We start from the raw sequence: 16451 nt of genomic DNA on the forward strand, positions 1-16451 counted from the left end.
TTATTTTTTTTAAAACAGAGACTCCATATATCACTAAATTGTCCAGGTTGGGCTGGTAATGAATGTTCTGTTCTCAAACTCCTGCCTCCACCAGCTTGGTTTCCGGTGTTGCTTCTAGCTTCCTCAGTTTCCCCATCTCAAAAATGGGGATAACAGCAGAAACCACTACGGCATACTCTAAAGATGAAATGATTTTAAACACTCTAGGCACTTTCCAACAGTGCGGAGAATCAGTGTCATGCTCCCCACACTGCTGCGAAACGGGAGCTTGCTGCGGCTGTGACTCAGGAGGAAAGCGTGGCCGCTTAGCGCCTAGGTGGGGACTGCAGGGGGCGGACGCAGGGCGAGACAGCTAGGGCTTCCGGGGAGACCCAGCGAGGATACGCGCCCCGCCAGCCCCGCTCCGCCGCCTCCCTCTGCACTCGCCGCCAGAGGTCGCTGTGCCGCCGCGTATCGAGCTCGGGCCGCCAGCCCCGCCCACATTCCCCGCCCCGCCACAAGGCCACGCCTCCGGCTCCGCCTAACCGAGAAGGGCCGGGCTCAGCCTCAAGGTCCCGCCCCTTACACCTCCCTGTCTAGAAAGCCCTCGATCGGCCCCACCCCCAACGGAAGGCCCCTCCCCGACCTCGCCCCTCTCCGAAGGCCCTGGCCCCGCCCTTATCAGCACCGCTTCTCACAGAAGGCTCCGGCCACAAGCCCTGCCCGTCCAGGGGGCGGGACCGTCCCCAAGGCCCCACCCCGACCCCGCCCGCCCCGCCCCTCCAGAAGGCCCCGGGCGGTCCCGCCCCCCGGCCCAGAAGTCCGAGCCACCTCTAGCCTGGTTTAGCTCGGACACGACATGAGTCTCCCAGCCGCCAGCCCACTGTTCGCGCCGGGCGAGGACTGCGCCCCTGCATGGCATGCGGCGCCGGCCGCCTACGATGCGGCCGACACACACCTGGAAATCCTGGGCAAGCCGGTGATGGAGCGCTGGGAGACGCCCTACATGCACTCGCTAGCGGCCGCCGCCTCCTCCAGAGGTAGCTCCCGCCCGCGCTGGCGCGGGGGCAAACTGAGGCTGGGGCGGGCTTTGCAACCCCAGGTCCTGCCCCGGTGCTTCAGCACCTCTGTGTTCCTCGGTTTCCTCGCCTGGGTGATGGGGCTGGTAGTGGAGTAAAGGAGGCAGTAAAGGAGAGGGGTGCAGGCACGAGCCCCCCTGCCTCCCGCACACAGTGGGAATTCGAACTTATTCCTGCGGGGAGATGGAGGGCCCCTCCCTAGGCTGGATCGAGGGGCGCGCAACCTCGGATGGACCTCGTGCATGCGGCCCCCATGTGTGGCCTGGGCATAGGATCTGAGCTGCTGGTCTTGGGTCAGGAGGCTGCCTAGCACCGCCTGGGAGGCCCCGCCCCCGCTGTAACTAAGAATAGCTCAGGAAAGCAGAGCTAGGGAGACAGCTGTCTGGTGGGATGGTGCTGCACTGCTTGATCGTTTGGAGCCCAGGTGCCCCCCAGCTCCAGACAAGCCCGTCCAGAACATGAGCATATGGCACCTGGGTGCTGGGGCTCAGTAGTCCCACCTGGCAAATGGGCACGTCTGAGCAGAGTGGCACAGAGAGGACCAATTTGGAACCACACCATCCCCTCCCTGGTTTCAGCAGGCCTTGTCCTTGCAAGCTGGAAAGAGGAAAGGGGACAGAAAAGTAGCCAACTACAGCGATAAGAGCCACCAATACAAACAGAGTGAGCATAGGCTCAAAGTCCAAGGCCCCAGGGGCTGGGCTCAGAACCAGCTGTGCAAGTCCTCCCTGGCTGGCTACCCTCCCTCTGACCACTGGCCAGGGACCACGCTGGCCCCTCTCAGGATGGCTGTGTCCATCCAACTTGTAACAAGTGTGACCCACTGACAGGGCCCCACTCGGTGCCCCCTCCGCCAGGCAGCTGCCCAGCTGGGGGCCTGTGTGTAACGCCTGGGCCCTCTGTCTGTCTGCCCAGGGGGCCGGGTCCTGGAGGTGGGCTTCGGCATGGCCATTGCAGCCTCAAAGGTGCAGGAGGCCCCCATCACTGAGCACTGGATCATTGAATGTAATGATGGCGTCTTCCGGCGGCTCCAGGCCTGGGCCCAGCAGCAGCCGCACAAGGTGCCACCCGCTAGCCCGGCTCTTGGGGGCCCAGAGGTGGAGGGTGGTCTTTTTCCTTGGGAGTCCCTTTCCGCAGGTAGATCGATCTTGGGGGCCTCCCTGACCCTCAGCCTATTTTTCTTCCCCTCTTCAAGGTTGTCCCCTTGAAAGGCCTGTGGGAGGACGTGGCGCCCACACTGCCAGACTGTCACTTTGATGGTGAGGGGCTCGGGGCTGGGCGGGGGAGGACACTCGACGGGGCAAGTGTGGGGCCTCCAGCTCCTATCTGGCAGCCTCTGGCTGCAGTTGCACCACCTCTGCTGCAGACTTGGGGCAGCACCTGGGTGGGCAGGCAGAGGAGGACACATGCAAGGGCCAGGCAGGCAGGCGGGCGGTCTGCTGGTCTGGCCTTCAGCTCTGGGATGAGTGGGCTGAGGCTGCCGGTGACTGAGCGGATGGGCTGGCATCCCCCGTGCAGGGATCCTGTATGACACGTACCCGCTGTCGGAGGAGACCTGGCACACGCACCAGTTCAACTTCATCAGGGTAGGCCCCTGGGCACCTGTCCTTCCTGACTCACCCCGGTGCAGTCCTGTGGGGAGCCCCCATGCACACCTCAGCTGCTCTTCACTGTTGTCCCCTCAGAACCATGCCTTCCGCTTGCTGAAGCCAGGGGGCGTACTTACCTACTGCAACCTCACCTCCTGGGGAGAGCTCATGAAGTCCAAGTACTCGGACATCACCACCATGTTTGAGGTGCGACCTTCCTACCCTAAAGCTGGGCAGTGACGTTGTGGGTGGCTGGAGTTGCCGTGTGTCCTAGGGAGGGGCCCTTCCTCCCACAGGGTGTGGGTGGCTTGGATTGTGCTGTCATTTTCCACTTGGAAACCAGACAAGGCCCACACCAGTTCAACCACCTCCCATGGCTCCCTAGTGCCCTTGGGATTGAGCCCGAGCCCCTCACATTCGCTCTGCCCTCCACTGCCCGTCCAGCTGCCCCCTCCAGGTCTCTGTCCACCATGTTCCTCTAAGGTGCTCTCCGGAGAGCCTGCTGGATGCCATGGTGCCGAGGATGACTTTCTGGGTCCTTCGCTGTCCTGATTCTTTTGTTTTGGCACACTGCCAAGGACACAGGCCTGCACAGGCACCCTAGGTGGGAGTGAGCGTCCTGTCCCCGGGATGCCAGGCTAGGGCTTGTGTCCGTGTTCCCAGTGCTGGGCCTGGGGTGCGGATGAGGGCCCGTGGCCCTGTGTGACCCAGACCTGTCCCACCAGGAGACACAAGTGCCAGCGCTGCAGGAAGCAGGCTTCCAGCGGGAGAACATCTGCACCGAGGTGATGGGGCTGGTGCCGCCGGCCGACTGCCGCTACTATGCCTTCCCGCAGATGATCACACCCCTGGTCACCAAGCAGTGAGCCGCTGCCCCCCTGGTGCACGAGAACCAGCCGGGACATGCGCAGCCTTCCAGCCCCCACCTCGGACACCATGGTTTCCCTCCAGGGCACGAGGGTGAAATAAATGTGGTCGCCGAGCTGGCTGGCGGGCCGAGTGTTTAGCTGTGAGTGTCATCGTCTTGTGGGCCCCACTGTTCTGACGTCCCTACCTGGGCAGCCATGGCAGTCTCCCAGTGGTCACAGCAGGGGCTGAGGGGGTGGCCCTGAGGGGAGTCTTAGGGAGTCAACTCGCAGCGGGCGCCCTGTCTGCCTTCAAGTGTTCTGCCTCCCATTGCAGCCTGGCCCCATCTGGCCCCTAGGGCCATCAGCCTTGTCCCCAGCCAGTTCTCAACTCCTCTAGATCCCCAGGGGAGCTGCCCTCTTTCCTGTGGGCTCTTCCTCCACCTGGAGCACCCTTCCCACTCTGTGGTTTGGACTTGAAGCTGCCCTTGGGCGGGGCGGGGCAGCACTCTCCCGTGTCCCGGACCCCCTTTCCTCCCGCCACCTGATACGCAGTGGCTCATGCTGGGGACCTGCAGCCAGTCTCCAGGGCCTGGCCACTGAACGTCCTCAGAGGAGGGCTCGGGCTGGAGGACGGGGCACCGTCTGAGGGTGCTGGGCTGGGAGAGGTAGAGGCCGGGTGTTGGGGGCCCTGCGGGCTCACTGCGACAGCTGGGAAGGGGCCTGGCCTGCCTGTCCTTAGCCCCTGTCCTTGGCCATATGTGGGTCCCCGTTTCCCCTACTCAGAAACAAGCCTGGGGCAGTGACCGGCCTCAGCCATGTGGTTGGCCAGAGGCCACTGCCCCGACCCCGAGGGGGCCCAGTGTGGGTGGGGACAAGGGCAGGCATTGTTGCTGTGGGGCCTGGGAGGGAGACCGAGTCAGGGGACCCCGGCTTCCCGTCCCACAGCCAGACAGTCCTAGGAAAGGGTGCAGCTGGGTTGTAATTCAACTCTGGGCCTTGGTATTTTCATCCATGAAAAAGGCAGAAGAGACCCCAGCTGACAGGCAAGGGCCGCCTGGGCCCCCCACCCAACTGCATGGGGCACCCGTGGAACTGGGGTGGTTTATTTACAGTCTCGGTTTATTCACACTCTCGGGGACACTCGGGCAGCACCAGTGGGTCGGGGCCGAGTGGCTGTAGGGCACTACCGGCGGTACCAGATGCTGAGCTTCTTTTCGCGTTTGATCTTCCGCTGCAGCTGCAGGATGCCGTAGAGCAGGGCCTCGGCTGTGGGCGGGCAGCCTGTGGGGACACAGCCTCAGTCTCCCGGAGTGGCCTCCCCGCCCTCCTCTGCACCAGGGCCTGGGAAGGTCAGGAAGCGCGGCCTTGGGCTGGCGACCAGCCCTGTGCTGGCCTTGGGCAGAAGCCCAGGACTGAGACGGTGACCGCTCAGCTCACAATGCTGAGCAAATCGACACTTCCGGTTAACTCTAACTCGAGGTCAGACCTGTGTCTCTGCCCTTTGGGAGGTGCTGAGAGCTGGGCATAAGGCTGCTTCCTGGCTGTGCACACCACTGGCCGCCCTCGGGGCCAGTGCCCCTCTGCGCCGACCTGCGGAGCCACGTGTGGACAGAGACGCCCACGGGACTCTCCGCCAGGTAGAATAAAGGACACCAGTTAATCGTGAACCTCAAACAAACATCCAGTACTTGTAGGGTGTACTTTTTTTGTTGTTTTTTGGTCTTTTTGAGACAGGGTCTCACTATGTAGTTCAGGCCGCCTTGAGCTCACTTTGTAGCCCAGGCTGGTCTCGAACTCACAAGGATCCTCCTGCCTCAGCCTCCCGAGTGCTGGGATTACAGGCATGCGCCACAACGCCCGACCTGTTTTTTGTTGTTGTTTTGAGACAAGATCTCACTATGTAGTTCAAGCTGGCCTTGAATTCACTATGTAGCCCAGGCTGGCCACAGACTCTTCTTGATCATCCTGCTTTAGCCTCCTGAGTGCTAGGATCACAGTGTACATCACCATACCTGGTTACTTACTGTTTTTTTAAATTATTATTCAGTGTTATTCTGACATTCAAAGCTAACTGACAATCCTGAACTTTTTTTTTTTCTTCTGAGGTCACAGAGATTAAAACCATGGTCTCAGGCTGGGTGTGGTGGTGCACACCTGTAATCTCAGCACTTGGGAGGCTGAGGCAGGAGGATCGTTGTGACTTCAAGGCCAGCCTGGGCTACAAAGTGAGCTCAAGGTCAGTCTGAACTGTATGGCGAGACCCTGTCTCAAAAAGATAAAAACAAAAACAAAATAAAACTATGGTCTCACACTGAGACTAGCACTCCCCACCCTTTTTATTTTTTTTATCTTTTTTGAGGCAGGGTCTCACTATGTAGCCAGACCTTGAACCCACGGTAGTGCTCCTGCCTCAGCTTCTTGAGTACTGGGATGACAGGTGTGTATCACCATGCCTGGTACTTTTATTTTGTAAATCTGGGCATCCTGAAGATCCCCAGCCTGGAATCTCGTGGGCCCTTCTGTGAGAATGAGGACCAGGGACAATGTCCTGTCTGCAGGGACCTTTTCTTGTTAGTTTTAGTAATTACATTTCTTTGGACTTTCTCTCTCAGACAGAACCACATGAAACTGTTGCAGTAACTGGCAAATGTCAGCCATTCATTCTGCTACTCCGACCTTCTGACACCAGGACCAGGCCACCACCTAGAGCTTCTATTGGGAGCTTCTATCCATGACCAAGGGGGCTAGGCCTGGGGTGGCACTGTTCCTCAGGGACCTCAGCCTGCCCGTCCACAACATGGGGAGGTGTGGCCTAGGTGGGTGTGGAGCAGAAGGAGCAGGCCTGGACCGCCCTTACCTGGCACGTAGATGTCCACGGGGACGATGCGGTCACAGCCCCTCACAACGGAGTAGGAATAGTGGTAGTAGCCTCCTCCATTGGCACAGCTGGGGGAGAAAGCACCCTGAGGGGCCACCCTGGCACCGTGGGCCCTCCCAGCCCCACTTGGCATCAGGAACCTAGTGAAGGCCAGTCGCAGTATCACAGACGGGCGGCCTGGAGAGGCCAAGCACCTCTGGGAACCTTCTGCAAGATGGGGCACACAAGCAGATGTGTGCTGGGAAACATGGGAAGCAGCCCCCCAAAAGAGCAGAGCCGGGGAGTGGGAGCACGGGAAGCAGCCGTCTGCGGAGCAGTCCAGACCCGCCACCCACCCCATCTCTGGGGTGCACACACCCTGGAGAGACCTGGAAATGCCTGTAGCTTCATGCATCACACGGCTCACCAGGGCCAGGAAAATGGAAATAACTGCAGTGTCTGGCATTCCGGAATGTTCTACAGCTGCTCATTAATTAGGTTACTTGTAAGTCCCCACACGGGGATGTCACTCGGCCAACAAAAGCTGCACAGCGAGGCTGTGACACTTGCCAGTGTGGGTGGACTTCGACACTGTGCTCAGTGAGAGATGCCAGACAGAGGACACACAGCGCGGGCTCCGTGAACAGGAAACACCCAGGACAGGTGAACCCAGAGGCAGGAAGTGACCTCACGGGTGCCAGGGCTGAGAGGAGACGGCTGACTGCTCATGGGTATGGATGGGGTTTCCTTCGAGGTGATGCAGGTTTAGAACTAGACAGGGACAATAGTCATGCATCTAACTATAACTAAAAGCCAATGAATCTAAACTATGAACTTTTTTTTGGTATCAGGAATTGAACTCAGGACCTTGCGCTTGCCAGGCAGGCGCTGCGCCGCTGAGCTGTCTCCCCAGACCAGTGCGTCTACACAGTAAAAGGCTGCTCTTACACAGCACTGAGCTGGGTGGAAAGGAGGCTGCCGGCTGCCCGCGCCTGGGCCTGCTGCCTGGGCGGGCAGTGGACAGAGGAGCACGTGACAGGTGGCAGCTAGGTACAGGTGTGCTGAGGACGTGCTGAGGGCCTCGCCTGTGATACCTGGACAGACGTGAGGGGTGAAGGTGGGGTGGGGAGCAGTACTCACCTCCCCATGGACACGACATAGCGTGGCTCTGGCATCTGGTCATAGACCTGGAGGAGACGCAGCATCAGGCTCTGCGCGCCGCTCGGTGCAGGCCGGAGGGGCGGGCGGGGGCTGGGCCTACCTTGCGGAGCGCCGGGGCCATCTTGTTGGTGAGTGTGCCAGCCACAATCATCACGTCGGCCTGGCGTGGGCTGGCGCGGAAGACCACGCCGAAGCGGTCCATGTCATAGCGTGGGGCAGCCATGTGCATCATTTCCACAGCGCAGCAGGCCAGGCCAAAGGTCATGGGCCACAGCGAGCTCTGGGTGAGGGCCGGCCAGTCAGCCACCATCCACACAGGTTTCTGCCCTCCCGTTAGAATCAGCAAGGCCAGCGGCCGGGCTCCAGGCCCGGGAGAGGGCTCAGAACCAGCACCATCCTGCCCACCTTCCCCGAGACCTGACACGACAGCCCTGGGCGCCATGTGCAGCTCCTCCAGGAAGCCCTCCCGGTTCCCTCACTGTCCTGCAGCATTTGGTGTCTTGCACCCCCAGCTCCTGGCCCTCCCGCCCTGGGTCTGATATCTAGAAGTGGCCCCGATGCTCATCAATAGGTGTGTGGGCGTTGGTGGCACCACCTGGGCTGCAAAGTGTGAAGAGGTCACCCCTTGGCCTAGATGGCCAGGGCCACTTGGGTGGCACCTGCACTGGACAGACCCTGACCATGTCTCTGCACTTCGGTGGTTACAAAGGGCCCTGCAGCGGGCAGCTCCATCCTGGCAGCTGTGGGCTCCCACGGAGGCTGCCCTGGGCACTGTGCCCAACACAGACAAAGGGGGAGGCGGAGCCACGCGCCCTCAATGGGCCATTGTGAGACTCAGTACCACGGCGAGGCCAGGCACCGGGCAGAGCTGTGAGGAGTGGCCAGCTGGTCACAGGGACACATGTCGTAGGTGCCGCATGGGAGGGCTGAGCGGACTTCACTGAGGAGGACGTGTGTCAGCCTGCACGGCTTTGTGAGGTTAAAAGTCCCTTGCACATCAGAAGAGAACAGGGAACACAGGCTAGGATGAGACCTGCAGGAGGAGTCATTGGCTCGCTGGGCCCAGGGGGAGGTCAGGCAGTGGGGAAGGAGGAGGGTGAACCCCACTGTAGAACTGGGGGGTGCTCAGGACAGCCAGCCTTGTCCCTGCATCCCAAGGGTAGTGTGTGTGTTGACGGGGAGAGGGGACGGGGTGCTCACCCGACGGGCCCAGTTGATGAGGTCATCCAACTTGGCCACCACATACTCGCCACGGCTCCTGGGGAGTGTGGGGGGTTTTGGGACCACGGCTCCGCCCTTGGGTACAGCAGGCTGGGTGCTGGGTAAAGGGACACGCAGGCGTGGGAAGCGTCAGTGACACGGCCATGGGGTGGCCACCCATTGCCCTTGCCCGGGCACCGCACCCGGGGTAGCCGCCTGGAGGTGGGGACAAAGGAGCAGGCACAGGCAGGGCCTGGACAGCACACGGTCAGGCCTCACTGAAGGTGAGAACAACACAGGGCTGCTCCCAGGGGCTCCGGGAGGCGCCACGGGCACCCAGGACCGGAGGGCGGATGTGGCCGCAGGGCAGATGTGGCTGCAGGGCTCCCGGGGGACCAGGATGCAGTGAGCAGAAGGCATCAGGGGGCGAGGTGGGCAGAGGGTGAGGGTGGCCTCACCTGCTAGGGTCCGCAGCGGCCGGGCTCTGATGGACACCTCGTGCCTGCACAGCGGCGCCCACACCGGAGCTGCAGAGAGCCAGGTAAGCGGCCGCCCGCCCCGCCCCTCACTCAGGCCCCGAGCCCGAAGATGCTCAGGCGGAACAGCTTCTTCAGGGGCATGGGCCACTGAGTGCCTGAGGAGACCCTGGGAACCGCTCTAGAAGGAAACGCTGACACCAGGCCCTCCATGCTGGACCTCTCGAGCCAGCCTGGCAGGGCACCTTGCCAGGACAGACGGCGCGTGCTCTGAGGGCACTGGCACCCTCTGCCACCCCACAACCATCCCACGGGGGCCCCCCCGCACACCTTTGCTGACGACAGACGCCAGCCCCAGCCCGCCCCTGCTCACCGGTGACCCTCCCCAAGGGCTCCCCGGCAGGCTGTGACAGCCACGGCCGAGTGCCCCACCTGACAGGTGGCAGCACTCACCGCAGGCCGAGGATCCGGATGCAGCGCGGGCCAGAAGCTGTGGAGGGAATGAGGCGGGCGTGGGGTGAGCGGTGTCCCTGCTAGGCCCTCCCTCCCGCCACACCGCTGCTGTCGCCCTGCACTCTCTCAATCCCTCTGAGGACACAGAGGGGGCTTTCAGAAAGTGACGATGTCTCTCCCTTGCTGAAGACCCCAAAGCCCCCGGAAGCGCACTCAGACCCCACAGCAAGGCCGTCTCTCCGCGCTCACCATGTCCTCAGGGTCTTGGCCTCGCTGTCCGCTCTGCCTTGAACACCCTGCCGCACACGGAGCCAGCCCCTTCTCCCAAGGCCTCAGGCCAGGCACCCACCCGCCACCCACCCTCTGGGTCAGGGCGCCATCCCCTCCGTGCACCCGTGGACCGCTCGCTCCCGTGACACTGCGCATCCCCGTCTGGGCCTTGCCTGGGCCTGGCACACAGACGGCGCTCAGTAACTGATGCTCTGGACACTGGGCTGGGGCTTGAGGGCTTCAGATCTGCCCCAGAACATGCACCCTGGAGCGTAGCGAAGGCACCGTCCACATAACCTACACAGCCAAGGGCCTCCAAGAGGAGCTGACACAAGGAAAGACAGGAAGGGACGCCCTGGATGGACGCCTCCTTGAGAACACTTCTGGAAGGGAGCAGCCAGAAGGACAAAGATGGTGGTGGAGGCGGGTAGAGATCCTGATACACAGTGGGGCAGCCGGAGAGGCCAGGGTTGGCGACCATCCAGGGCTGAACTGTGCCCCTCAAATGCACACAGTGATGCCTTAGCCCCAGCACCGCAGAACGTGGCCCTGTTTGGACACTGGGTCTCTACAGAGGTGATTAACGGACAGGTGAGGTCCCTGACATGGGCCCGGAAGCACAGACCTGGAGGCCATATAATAAAAAAGGAGCAGGACACAGACACAGCGAAGACCACGGCCGTCCCAGCAAGAAGACAGCAGCCACGGTCAAGGCAAGACCTCAGGAGCAACTCAGCCTGTGACACCTTGAGCAATCGGACTTCCAGTCTCGACAGTGGATGAATTTCTGTACTTTAAGCCACCTGAGCACACCAATCCAGGGCTGAGGGCTGCACTGCCCCCCTGTGGTCCCCACAGCCTGTCCCCGAAGCCCCAACTCACTCAGGGCGCTGATTTCGGAGGCCCCCTGCAGGCTACAAGTCTCCCAAGGACATGATGGTGACCTGCTTCTTGGCAAGTCTGAGACTGGGCACAAAGACAGGTTACCTGCCTCTCTCTAGGCCTCGGTTTTCCCACTTGAAAACTTAGGGCCTTGGAAATACAGCAAACCAAACACCCTGCTGAGCACCTCTGATGTGATGGGAATAGCTTTTTTCTTTTTTGAGATAGGTTCTCACTATGGTGTGCAGACTAATCCCAAACTCCTAGGTGGAAGAAACTCTCCTGCCTCAGCCTCTTAAGCAGCAGTGTGCCAATATGCCCAGCTTTGGAACGGGCATTTGTCACAAAGGATTCCTGGTGAGAATTCAGAACTGAAATATTGCACAGAAAGGCAAATAACTTCTTTACTATCATCAAAGTCTTACTGAAAATGCGTTTTTCACTCATTTCTGAGCCCAGGCAAAAGAATACAGCAGTACTGGCAAGACCTGTAACTTTTCATCAGCAAAACCAGAGTCCTAGCCATGTTACCGAGGCAGCAGAAAACTCCAAGAATTAGTCCCCTTTGCTCCCTATGACTGCTCCCTTAGCGAGACCCGCCCCAGTTCTGGCATCTTGTGCATTAACGATCAAAGCACACAGGTGATTAAGTCACCAGTTAGGTTGTTTTTTTTCTTTTTTGTGTGAGACAGGGTCTCACTATGGAGCCCAGGTTGGCCTTGAACTCGCAGGATCCTCCTGCCTCAGCTTCTGGGATGCTGGGATCACAGGCTTGCTCCACCACAGCTGGCTATCAATTGGGTTGTGTGACAGAATTTGATAACTGTCTCTCAGTATCCCACGTTTCCTCTTGATCCTACGATTTTATGCCATTTCACTTTTTGGGGAGGGGTCCACAGGCTACCCTGATGTCCAAAAGGTCCGCAGAGCAGGACAGGTATAAACCCCTGCGCGGCGGGCCCGGGGCCGGGGGAGGAGGCAGCGCGGCGCGGGGCGGTGGCCTGGGTCCTCTCTGAACCTGTTTCGCTCCTGTCAGCCGAGTGTAAGTCCCGCGCCCGCCTCTCGCACCCTTCCCGAGCAGCAGCTCGCGCTAAGCGCGCGGGCGCCCTCCAGAGGCGCCCCCTGCTCACATCCGCCCAGCCTGCCTCGGTTTCCCCGCCCGTAACCCGGCCTCAGTAACGAGAGACTCATCACAGCTAGGCCGGCATGAAAAAGCCCGAGACACTGGGGCCTTAACAAAGGCGCCGACGCCCGCAGAAACCCAGGTCCTGGCGTCCTAGGTCTCCGTGATGCCCGACGTTCCCCAGCCTGGGCCCTGGAACCCGACGTCCCCGCGGCCCTAGACCCCGGCCCGCGACGATCCCGCGAATCCAGCACCCCGGCACCGCGCTCACCCGCCAGCGCCGCCATCTTGCCCTCGGCCTTCAGACAACCTCTGCGGTCCGCCCTCTTAGTGCTCCGGGTCCTCGGGCCGTCACCCAAAGCGGCTCAGAATGTGTGCGGAAACGGGAACCCGGAGTCGCGCCGTTCCGCTGCTCTTTCCACCTCCGTGTTTGTGTCCACGCCGCGCGTCCCCAGACCTCTGGCCCCGCAAAAACTGAGGTCGGAATAAGGGTGACAAAGGAAAAGACACTGCACTGTTTTTTCGGATGTCGAAAAGGAAGAAAAAGTGACAATTGTCCGTCCCTGGGTGGGCTCGAACCACCAACCTTTCGGTTAACAGCCGAACGCGCTAACCGATTGCGCCACAGAGACGGCGCTGTACAATAGCTTACGACGTAGCCCTATGAGGTATATGCAACGGGCGAGCGTGGGACAAACTGCGCCTGTGCCGGGCACCTCGCTTCTGGGCGGAGTCTAGGTGCGAGTGACCCCTACAGCCCGGCCGAAATAGCTCAGTTGGGAGAGCGTTAGACTGAAGATCTAAAGGTCCCTGGTTCGATCCCGGGTTTCGGCAGAATTTTTATAGTCCCAAATTTGAACGCTGTTTCCCGTTGAACTAGAAATTTCAGTGTTTATCCCACTGAAAGGATTCATGATTTCAGTGCAAACATCCTGTCCTTCTCTCTTCATTCAACATCCCCAAATTTTTTTTTTAAGTTGTTATTTGTTAGTGCTGGGGGTGGATTTGATATTTTTTAAATTGGTAGGTCTAGAGCCAGTACTGATTGTTAAATGTAACACTAACTCCAAGAGTTTGCAAAGATACCCTCTACTTTTGGGGGGTTATTTTTTTTGTTGTTGCTTTTTGGGTTTTTTTTTTGTTTGTTTTTTTTGGGTTTTTTTTTTTTTTTGTGTGTGTGTGTGTGTGTGTGTGTTTTGGGGACAGGGTCTCGCTACACAGTTCAGGCTGGCCTTAAGCTTACTTTGTAGCCCAGGCTGGTCTTGAACTCGCAACGATCCTCCTGCCTCAGCCTCCCCAGTGCTGGGATTACAGGCATGTGCCACCATGCCTAGCCCTTCTTTTTTTTTTTTTCTTTTTCTTCTCTGGTTCTGGCTTTGAACCTAAGGTCTTTGCACCGAGCCACATCCACAGCTCTTCTTAAAACTTTTTTGAGACAAGGTCTCCCTAAGTCATGAAATTGCCCAGGCTGGGCTCAAAATCAAGATCCTCCTGCCTCAGTTTCTCTAGCTGGGATGCCATTATGCCTGGCTCAGGAATCCTACTGAGTGACACAAAACAGATTCTTCTGCACTGGGACCCCATCACAGCCCTGCATGACATCTGCTCACTGTGTCTCCAGGGAGACTGCCAGGAGACCAGCACAGGCTAAGTTCAATTCAGGGCCCGCTGGGACAGGTGGGCTGCCTCCTGCTTGTGTAGGGACGTCACCTTCCCTTGATGCCATGTGACTGCCAAGGTTGGGCGGACTGCCTACTGTGGGGGGAGCCGGTGGGGGCTGGATGTCCAGGGTGAGGGAATGGAGGCCTCCAACACCCCAGCTCACATCTGCCAGCCTCCAGAGGTGACACTGAGCTCCGCTCCTCTGGAGCCCTGAGCTATGGGAACCATAAGAACTAAGTAACCCACAGCAAGGTTTTGAGGCGACTTGGCTCAAAGAAGGAGAGCGCACTGGAAGCGTGGCCCACATGCATGGAGCGCGGGGCAGGGTCTGAGGACAGGAGCTACACGGAGGTGCAGGCTTGAAGGAGAAAGGGTGGAAGGGGAAAGAGGGACGGGAGAATGCAGGAAGGAGGGGGCCAAGGAATGGGCGCAGGGCAAGGAGGGGGACGGGAGGGGAGGGGGACTGAGAAGCCAGAGGCTCCTAAGCAGAAGGGTGGCACCGTTGGACATCAAGTATGTCCCTGACGTGTGGGCCGTGCATCCTCTCTGGCTTGTGGTGCTGCTTGAAATCGAGGATGCTTGATTCTGGCAAACCCAGTTCCCTTCTTCCACGTGTGGAGCAAGTGACACTCACTTTGGGAAGGGGGTTCCCAGGGGTATGGTGGGGGGGCAGGGGCCCCTCCCAGGTTCCCTGAAGGGGTGGCAGGGAAGACAGGGACTTGCACCAGGGCTGGGACAGGGTCTGGGAAATTCCAACCACCTCCACTCCGAAGGAAGAGAAGCTTGTAGACAGCTGCTCTCCAGGGCACCCAGGTGGCGTTCAGGGACACATGCGGCCACCACCCTGGGGGAGCTCTTGGCCGGTAGCAAGCAGAGACCAGGACACTACTCAGCACTTGCAGTACCCGCGACGCCCCACAGAGAGCAGCCTGACCCCAGTGTGCACAGGCACTGGGGGACACAGGGCCCGTGGAGAACACGGGGTCACCAACAGGTGTGGGGCCAATACCCCACAGGCAGGAGGCAGGTGTGTGGGAGGATGGGACACCACACTGCACCACGTGTGGGCATTGATGGTTTGAGTCTGGCCCCTCGGCACCTTGGAAGCAGCCAAGTCACACTGGTCACCCCTGGTAGGCCTCAGCTGGTCCTCAGGACAAGTTTTTAGAACTTTCCTGACCTGGTGCCTTGTGGCCAAAAGACAATCCGGGGCCTAAATGCCCTCTGAACACTGAGGAAAATGCCCCGCTGATGTGGGCCTGCCCCATGGAAGATGGGGGGGTGCTCTCTGGCCCCTCCAGCACCAGTCTGGCCTGGATCCGGTTTCCCTGACAGATGGGTGCTTTCTTGGTGACACTCATGCAGCCCAGGTCTGCCCACAGAGATCCACCCATCTCCCGGCCCAGTAGGCCTGGTCTATGCGCAGCCCCGATTCTCTGAGAAACACACACCTTTCCCCCAGAGAAAAAACGAGTTTTGTCCAGAAAAACGTCTTCTAAATGCCATTTAATTCCAGTTGCAAGGGCTGGACCACCCGATCTTCAGGACACAGTAAAGGGAGGCCCAGAGATGGCGGTATAGAAATACTTCAGGACGTAGCTAGGTGTGCACATGTAAATTTAGCACTCTGAGAGGCTGAGGCAGGAGGATCAGAAGTTTGGGTCCAGTGTGGGCAACTCAGCCAAGACTGTCTTGAAGTAAAATATAAAAGGCTGGGGATGTAGCTCAATGTGACGGCAGGCTCTGGGGCCAATCCTTAGTGCTAAAAAAAAAGACAGACACGCAGGCAGGCAGACAGACCGACACAGCAATGACTCACAGGGACTCAGATTTCACAGGACCGTGCTGGCCAGATTATCACAGCGCAGACTTGAGGCCCCAGGCCCAAGCCCTGTGGGCTGATGGGGTGGGCCTCCCAGGAAGGAGGGCAAGAGGGAGGTGCTCCCGCCTCAGGAAAGACAGAGAGGTGTGACCACAGCCAGGCTGGCAATGCTTTGCCAAGCCCCTGCCTGGGACGTGGACCCTGCAGGTGGCTGGAGGCAGGGCCCACTTTGTGTCTCAGTTTCCTCTCTGTCTCCTTGGAGATCCCAGCAAAACCAACTGCAGTGAAATCATCCAATGCAACATTCTCCGGCCCCTGAGCCAGGGCACAGCCATCCATCCCTGCCACTCTAGCGGGAAGGGGCGGCCTGGGCGTGTGACACTGAGGAACAGTGACGATGGCCATGCTGCCATCTACAGCCCCCCTCACTCTGCACTGCTGGCACAGGGTGAGGGGGACACTGGGGAAGAAGTCCCGACCTCACGTATCAGAGAGGGGACCCACGCAACTCGGCAGCCAGACAAGTAACAATAACCACACCCAGCGCAGGTGGACGGCCTCAGGGCTCAACTCTGCCCCAGTCCGAAAACTCCCTGGGTGACCCTGACCTCACTCAGCCTCAGGGGTCAGCCAGAATAACCCTCCGGGCTGCGGCTATTACAGAATCTCTGGGCTGGGCTGTGCAGCAGCGGGCCGCCCTGAGGACATCTGGTCCTTGTCCCCACACTGTGGCCTCACTGCTGCAGGGCCCGGCCTCGGACTGGCCGGTTTCTCTCACAGTGCCACCACCTGGTCCACAGCTCCTATGGTGACACGGAGCGGGACGGAGGCCACTGTGGGATCCCATGCTGGCTGTCCAGGTAGCACACAAAGACGTCGGGGGGCCATGCAGAGACCGCACAGCCAAGGCCACAGGGCTCAAGACGACCGTGGCATCCAGCCACAGGCTCCGGCTCCTGCCCTCCCGAGCACACGACCCCAGCAGCGCTGGCCTCTGTACCGCGAGTCACAGCACGGCAGGAGCGGGACAGCAGACCCCAGAAGTGGGCC

General features: G+C 59.9%; 2 protein-coding genes, 1 long non-coding RNA gene and 2 other non-coding genes across 7 annotated transcripts; 3 read left to right on the forward strand and 2 right to left on the reverse strand.

Annotated features, from left to right (window-relative positions):
• Positions 1-769: 769 nt before the first annotated feature.
• On the forward strand, positions 770-3653 carry Gamt (guanidinoacetate N-methyltransferase). 3 transcript variants are annotated; one of them, XR_264162.2, is made up of 7 exons: positions 770-1019; positions 1974-2119; positions 2254-2317; positions 2577-2644; positions 2744-2854; positions 3092-3251; positions 3373-3465. XR_264162.2 is itself a non-coding variant. In XM_005405974.2 (6 exons), exons 1-6 carry the CDS (start codon positions 839-841, stop codon positions 3511-3513), a joined length of 711 nt encoding a protein of 236 aa, XP_005406031.1. In that variant the 5' UTR covers positions 773-838; the 3' UTR covers positions 3514-3653. The 3 variants fall into 3 exon arrangements, 1 of the variants encoding a protein (XP_005406031.1); XR_264163.2 differs by having other exon boundaries at positions 771-1019; positions 3131-3251; XM_005405974.2 differs by lacking the exon at positions 3092-3251 and having other exon boundaries at positions 773-1019; positions 3373-3653.
• Positions 3654-4588: 935 nt separating this feature from the next.
• Ndufs7 (NADH dehydrogenase (ubiquinone) Fe-S protein 7, 20kDa (NADH-coenzyme Q reductase)) lies at positions 4589-12301 on the reverse strand. The gene is made up of 8 exons (XM_005405978.2): positions 12189-12301; positions 9643-9679; positions 9172-9240; positions 8714-8831; positions 7614-7793; positions 7493-7539; positions 6353-6441; positions 4589-4776 (listed from the first exon to the last, which is right to left on the reverse strand). The coding sequence occupies exons 1-8, from the start codon at positions 12202-12204 to the stop codon at positions 4679-4681; spliced, it is 654 nt and encodes a 217-aa protein (XP_005406035.1). The 5' UTR covers positions 12205-12301; the 3' UTR covers positions 4589-4678.
• Positions 12302-12475: 174 nt separating this feature from the next.
• Positions 12476-12549, reverse strand: Trnan-guu. Its single transcript has one exon. It is a non-coding gene; the product is annotated as a tRNA-Asn (tRNA).
• Positions 12550-12575: 26 nt separating this feature from the next.
• LOC102006589 lies at positions 12576-16428 on the forward strand. Its single transcript, XR_264164.2, has 3 exons — positions 12576-12655; positions 13418-13655; positions 16202-16428. It is a non-coding gene; the product is annotated as an uncharacterized LOC102006589 (long non-coding RNA).
• On the forward strand, positions 12679-12751 carry Trnaf-gaa. Its single transcript has one exon. It is a non-coding gene; the product is annotated as a tRNA-Phe (tRNA).
• Positions 16429-16451: the final 23 nt, after the last annotated feature.

Source organism: Chinchilla lanigera, unplaced genomic scaffold, assembly GCF_000276665.1.
Source record: "Chinchilla lanigera isolate Chin_1 unplaced genomic scaffold, ChiLan1.0 scaffold00094, whole genome shotgun sequence".
In the NCBI taxonomy this organism is placed as follows: Eukaryota; Metazoa; Chordata; class Mammalia; order Rodentia; family Chinchillidae; genus Chinchilla; species Chinchilla lanigera.

What these genes read in the sequence shown, in the direction of transcription:
- Gamt (XM_005405974.2), top strand. Translation starts at nt 839, where the DNA reads ATGAGTCTCCCAGCCGCCAGCCCACTGTTCGCGCCGGGCGAGGACTGC. An exon ending in GGCCGCCGCCTCCTCCAGAG is followed by an intron (nt 1,020 to 1,973) that starts GTAGCTCCCGCC and finishes CTGTCTGCCCAG; the next exon opens with GGGGCCGGGTCCTGGAGGTG. An exon ending in ACATCACCACCATGTTTGAG is followed by an intron (nt 2,855 to 3,372) that starts GTGCGACCTTCC and finishes CTGTCCCACCAG; the next exon opens with GAGACACAAGTGCCAGCGCT.
- Ndufs7 (XM_005405978.2), bottom strand. An exon ending in TATGTCGTGTCCATGGGGAG is followed by an intron (nt 6,442 to 7,492) that starts GTGAGTACTGCT and finishes TTTCTCCCCCAG; the next exon opens with CTGTGCCAATGGAGGAGGCT. An exon ending in CGTGGACATCTACGTGCCAG is followed by an intron (nt 4,777 to 6,352) that starts GTAAGGGCGGTC and finishes GTGTCCCCACAG; the next exon opens with GCTGCCCGCCCACAGCCGAG.